The sequence below is a fragment of the Bufo bufo genome, chromosome 3 (genome assembly GCF_905171765.1).
Source record: "Bufo bufo chromosome 3, aBufBuf1.1, whole genome shotgun sequence".
In the NCBI taxonomy this organism is placed as follows: domain Eukaryota; kingdom Metazoa; phylum Chordata; class Amphibia; order Anura; family Bufonidae; genus Bufo; species Bufo bufo.
In genome coordinates this window covers 695,545,155-695,551,430 of record NC_053391.1, presented here as the reverse complement: position 1 = coordinate 695,551,430, position 6,276 = coordinate 695,545,155, and the positions used below count along the sequence as shown (strand labels likewise).

Sequence of the window (6,276 nt, the reverse complement as noted above, 5' to 3'; positions counted from 1 at the left end):
TGTGCACCCGTGGCCGTTGTGCCGTTTTTTTTTCGTGGACCCATTGACTTTCAATGGGTCCGTGGAAAAATCGGAAAATGCACCGCGTTCGTGATCCGTGTTTCCTGGCCGTGAAAAAAATATGACCTGTCCTATTTTTTCACGGCCAACGGTTCACGGACCCATTCAAGTCAATGGGTCCGTGAAAGAACACGGATGCACACAAGATTGGCATCCGTGTCCGTGGCCGTAGGTTAGTTTTTAGACAGACGGATCCGAAGATCCGTCTGCATAAAAGCTTTTTCCAAGCTGAGTTTTCACTTTGTGAAAACTCAGAACCGACAGTATATTCTAACACAGAAGCGTTCCCATGGTGATGGGGACGCTTCTAGTTAGAATACACTACAAACTGTGTACAAGACTGCCCCCTGCTGCCTGGCAGCACCCGATCTCTTACAGGGGGCCGTGATCAGCACAATTAACCCATTCAGGTGCCGCACCTGAAGGGGTTAATTGTGCTGATCACGGCCCCCTGTAAGAGATCGGGTGCTGCCAGGCAGCAGTGGGCAGACCCTCCCCCCCCTCCCCAGTTTGAATATCATTGGTGGCCAGTGCGGCCCCCCCCCCCTCTATTGTAATAATAGGTTGGTGGCCAGTGCGGCCCCCCCTCCCTCTATTGTAATAATTCGTTGGTGGCACAGTGTGCGCCCCCCCCCTCCCTCTATTGTAATAATTCGTTGGTGGCACAGTGTGCGCCCCCCATCGGCCCCCCCTCCCTCTATAGCATTAACAACATTGGTGGCCAGTGTGCGGCCTCCCATCTCCCCCCCCCCCCATCATTGGTGGCAGCGGAGTTCCGATCGGAGTCCCAGTTTAATCGCTCGGGCTCTAATCGGTAACCATGGCAACCAGGACGCTACTACAGTCCTGGTTGCCATGGTTACTTAGCAATTGTACAATAGTAGAAGATTCATACTTACCTGCTGCTGCGATGTTCGTGTCCGGCCGGGAGCTCCACCTACTGGTAAGTGACAGGTCTGTGCGGCGCATTGCTAAATGAACTGTCACTTCCCAGTAGGAGGAGCTCCCGGCCGGACACGAACATCGCAGCTCCCAGGTAAGTATGAATCTTTTTCTATTGTACTATTGCTAGTAACCCGCTGCCACCAATGATCGGGGGGGGGGGGGGGGGGAGATATGGGAGGCCGCACACTGGCCACCAATGTTGTTAATGCTATAGAGGGAGGGGGGGGGGCAATGGGGGGCGCACACTGTGCCACCAACGAATTATTACAATAGAGGGAGGAGGGGGGGGGGCGCACACTGTGCCACCAACGAATTATTACAATAGAGGGAGGAAGGGGGGGGCGGGGGGGGGCACACTGTGCCACCAACGAATTATTACAATGGAAGGGGGGGGGGGGGGGCCGCACTGGCCACCAATGATATTCAAACTGGGGGGGGGGGGGGGGGTCTGCCCCCTGCTGCCTGGCAGCCCTGATCTCTTACAGGGGGATATGATAGTACAATTAACCCCTTCAGGTGCGGCACCTGAGGGGTTAATTGTGCTGATCACGGCCCCCTGTAAGAGATCGGATGCTGCTAGGCAGCAGGGGGCAGTCATGTACACAGTTTGTAGTATATTCTAACTAGAAGCGTCCCCATCACCATGGGAACGCCTCTGTGTTAGAATATACTGTCGGAAATGAGGTTTCACAATCTAACTCATATCCGACAGTATATTCTAACATAGAGGCGTTCCCATGGTGATGGGGACGCTTCAAGTTAAAATATACCATCGGATTGGAGAAAACTCCGATCCTGTGGTATATTAACTCCTGACTTTACATTGAAAGTCAATGGGGACGGATCCGTTTGAAATGGCACCATATTGTGTCAACGTCAAACGGATCCGTCCCCATTGACTTGCATTGTAATTCAGGACGGATCCGTTTGGCTCCGCACGGCAAGGCGGACACCAAAACGACTTTTTTTTCATGTCCGTGGATCCTCCAAAAATCAAGGAAGACCCACGGACGAAAAAACGGTCACGGATCACGGGAAAACGGAACCCCGTTTTACGGACCGCAAAAAAATACGGTCGTGTGCATGAGGCCTTATTCGTTGTAAATCATACATGGATTAAGTTGCATCATACTTCCGAGTGCCGTGAATTTTTTCTCTACAATTGAGGGACTCGTTACCCCATCACTGAGCACCAGATCCCCTGATACGGTGGAGTGCCAGCCAATAACATTTTGCTTCTCCTCTAATGTCACCTCCACCTCTAGTTCCCAGGTCCTACTCAACACACAATCATCATCATAGTCCTCACCCTGCCCCCCCACCGTATTACATACTGATATGTCATCATAGGCTATTGGGCCCTCAGGATTCACTCCTCTGTATTTGCACTGTGCTAATGTCACCAGGAATACCAGTGCCCCTACCGCCATTACTCTGGCTACAAATGAAACTACTACCACCACCAAGACGGATATTCATTTGAGTCATTAGGTCCACTGCCCCTGCTTGAACCTCAGAACAGTCCAAACACTGACTGTTCTCGAGTATCTTCCATCGCACATGAGGTGTTGTTGGCTCTTCTTAGGAAAAAGAAGGTGCATCACTAGAAGGGGGCAGGGAAGACAGAGATGATGTACAAATTAAAATGAATGGTGGCCTGCTAATACTATGCTTGCTGAACAGCTGCAAATCACAAATTCTAGGAGCCAGGGATAAAATTAGCTTGACATGGCTTAGGATATGATATCTCTATATCTATATACTTATTATGTTATATTTAATAGAATCACGTTATCAGCTTTCATTTGGAGTGTAGTTGTGTGGTGGTCACCTTCATGTGAAGTTGTAGTTAAGAGTCTCTGAATCTAAAGTCTTGCTCTCATCAGCAAAACACTGGGGGCACAATAGGGGGGGCCTTATTTCTACTAGGGGCGCTATGGGGGCATGATTAATACTGGGAGGACTTTGGGGGTATGATTGGGCACAGTATGGAGGGCATTGCTACTAATGGGGGGACTCTTGGGGGGGAATTGCTATTGGGGGTACTGTAGAGGGTATCATTACTAGGCAGTCTGGGAGACAGTTATGGAGGATTGCTTTTTCCCTGTGTGAATTCTCTGATGATTAACAAGACTTGATTTATGGGCAAAACATTTCCCACATTCTGAGCACAAAAATGACTTCTTCCCAGTGTGACTTCTCAAATGTGTCATAAGATTTGATTTCTGGCTAAAACACTTCTCACAGTCAGGACATGAAAATGGCTTCTCTCCTGTGTGAGTTCTTAGGTGATTTGTAAGATTTGATTTATGACCAAAACACTTCCCACATTCAGGACATGAAAATGGCTTCTTCCCAGTGTGACTTCTCAAATGGTCCATAAGATATGATTTCTGGCTAAAACACTTCTCACAGTCAGGACATGAAAATGGCTTCTCTCCTGTGTGAGTTTTTAGATGCATTACAAGTTGTGTTTTTTGACTAAAACACTTTTGACATGCAGGACATGAAAATGGCTTCTCCCCCGTGTGTATTCTCTGGTGATTATTCAAATGTGAATTATGGGTAAAACATTTCCCACATTCTGAGCATGAAAATGGCTTCTCTCCTGTGTGAATTCTCAGATGACTTACAAGATATGATTTCTGACTAAAACACTTCTCACATTCAGGACATGAAAATGGCTTCTCCCCCGTGTGAATTCTCTGGTGATTATTAAAAGTTGAATCATGGGTAAAACATTTTCCACATTCTGAGCATGAAAATGGTTTCTCCCCTGTGTGAATTCTCTGGTGAATATTAAAAGTTGAATTATGGGCAAAACATTTCCCACATTCTGAGCATGAAAATGGCTTCTCTCCTGTGTGAATTCTCAGATGACGTACAAGATATGATTTCTGACTAAAACACTTCTCACATTCAGGACATGAAAATGGGTTCTCCCCTGTGTGCGTTTTTACATGTTCTTTAAGATTCGAATTACAACTGAAACATTTCCCACATTCTGAGCATGACAATGGCTTCTCCCCTGTGTGAATTCTCTGATGTTGAACAAGACTTGATTTCCGGGTAAAACATTTGCCACATTCTGAGCATGAATATGGCTTTTCTTGTGTGTGAGTTCTCTGATGATGCACAAGATTTGATTTCTGAATAAAACATTTTTCACATTCAGAACATGAAAATGGCTTCTCCCCTGTGTGAATTTTCTGGTGTTCAGGAAGACTTGATTTCTGGGTAAAACATTTCCCCAGTGTGAATTCTCTGATGCTCTCCATCTCTTTAATTTTTCTCATTTACAGAGAGATTAAAATTCTTTTTAAAATACTTTCTGTGTTCAGAATGTCCAAACATGTTCTCCAGTCTGTCCAGTTCCGTTTCTCCCAAACATCAGAGGCAGATATAAGATAATGTTCTTGGGAGCCTCTCGTACTGTCTTCACCTGGAAAAAGAAGCAGAAATTTTTCCAAGAAGACTATTAATATTCCTAACTTAGGAATGCAAAAAATCCATACAATGTGCAAGACATATCAGGATACAGCCAAGAAGTCAAGATGAGAGATTCTCTTTTTCCTAATTACAAATAAATAACAATCCCAAAAAGAGTTATTTATTAAAAGAAGCCAATAAACATGGTAACATACATTAAAGGGGTTGTCCGGGATCAATTTTTTTTTTTTTTAAGTGTACTCCTTATTAACAGCTGAATCAAGGTCCCCTCATATGTTTTTAGGGATTTTCACCATTTCTACATGGCTCCGACGGTCCCCCACGCATTGTTTACATCTATGTTTATTTTTTCCTACCTTCCTGCCGCACTGCACTGTGGTTCCCAGCGGCATCACGTGGTTTCAGATGAATATCATCTCCGCCCCCTCATTAATATTCCATGCTCTGCCTCCCTCATTCATAATGAAGCGCCCTGCCCAGTGACGTCACCTGACCAGATGGGCGTGGCTTAGCGCAGTTGGTTGCCGCCTTGTTACCGCCCATCCAGGCACTTTGAATAATTCATGTGGCTGAGGGTGACATCACCGGGCTTCCTGCAAAGCGGAAGAAGAGGCTTCGCTCGGCAGAAAGGCACCCGGTACGTCACCGAGTCTTGGAAACACAGCGCTTCCGGCTGAGAGTTGGAGATTTAAAACTGGGCATTAGAAATGTCGGGTAAAGGTAGGACAGGCACGATTGTAACATTTAGGGCATTGTTGTACACATACTCCAATCTTCCCAATCCCGGACAAACCCTTTAATTAAAACTGTCCGTAGATCCTGACACACCACCTCCTAGAACTAAAGGGAATGTGTCACCAGAGACATACCCTTTTGGAGCCATGTCTACCACCCATCACAAACAGCGAGGTTTGAAGCTTCGACCAGCCAGACATTTCATTAGTATTGGCTACTGTAGAGTAAATATGGTATGACAACCATTCACATAAATGGCCATCTATACTGGGATAACTGGAGTCTGCCAGAATGTGAGCAGCACTTAAACATCAGTTCTCCAGTATATGAAGTCCATGTGTCCTAGTAGGGTGTGTGAACAGGGGTTGTCTTGTCTTCAATTCTCTCAAGCTTTGTGAATACTGCATTTTTGCTCAATCCACTAAGTACAGTATTCCACTTCTAATTCCTTCTCTGTTTGGCCACCTTCAGTCACAATTCTACTTAAACCACAAAACCGGACATCTTGTCATGTCTATGACTCTTTTGATAAATCCCATAAACATCTCACTTATTCGTCTTGGCAGCAGCTGCCTGGCATTGGTTGATAAAGCTAAGCTTGATGTCCACCAATATCTCCAATCCTCTTTTTCCCAGTGTTTTACTATTTTATACATGCTTGTAAAATGTGTTTCCTCTGCCAAAGTGCTTAACCACTTCCCGCCACGCTAACGCCGAAAGGCGTCATTTCTGCGGCGCTCCCAGGTCACACTAACGCCGATTGGCGTCATCTCGCGTGAGCCGAGATTTCCTGTGAACGCGCGCACACAGGCGCGCGCGCTCACAGGAACGGAAGGTAAGCGAGTGGATCTCCAGCCTGCCAGCGGCGATCGTTCGCTGGCAGGCTGGAGATGTGATTTTTTTAACCCCTAACAGGTATATTAGACGCTGTTTTGATAACAGCGTCTAATATACCTGCTACCTGGTCCTCTGGTGGTCCCCTTTGTTTGGATCGACCACCAGAGGACACAGGTAGCTCAGTAATATGTTGCCCCAACCACCACACTACACTACACTACACCCCCCCCTGTCACTTATTAACCCCTT

General features: G+C 46.4%; 1 protein-coding gene across 1 annotated transcript; it reads right to left on the bottom strand.

Annotated features, from left to right (window-relative positions):
- Window positions 1–2,406: 2,406 nt before the first annotated feature.
- Window positions 2,407–5,338, bottom strand: LOC120994097 (gastrula zinc finger protein XlCGF17.1-like). Its single transcript, XM_040422556.1, has 3 exons — window positions 5,314–5,338; window positions 4,334–4,447; window positions 2,407–4,075 (listed from the first exon to the last, which is right to left on the bottom strand). The coding sequence occupies exons 1-3, from the start codon at window positions 5,336–5,338 to the stop codon at window positions 3,069–3,071; spliced, it is 1,146 nt and encodes a 381-aa protein (XP_040278490.1). The 3' UTR covers window positions 2,407–3,068.
- Window positions 5,339–6,276: the final 938 nt, after the last annotated feature.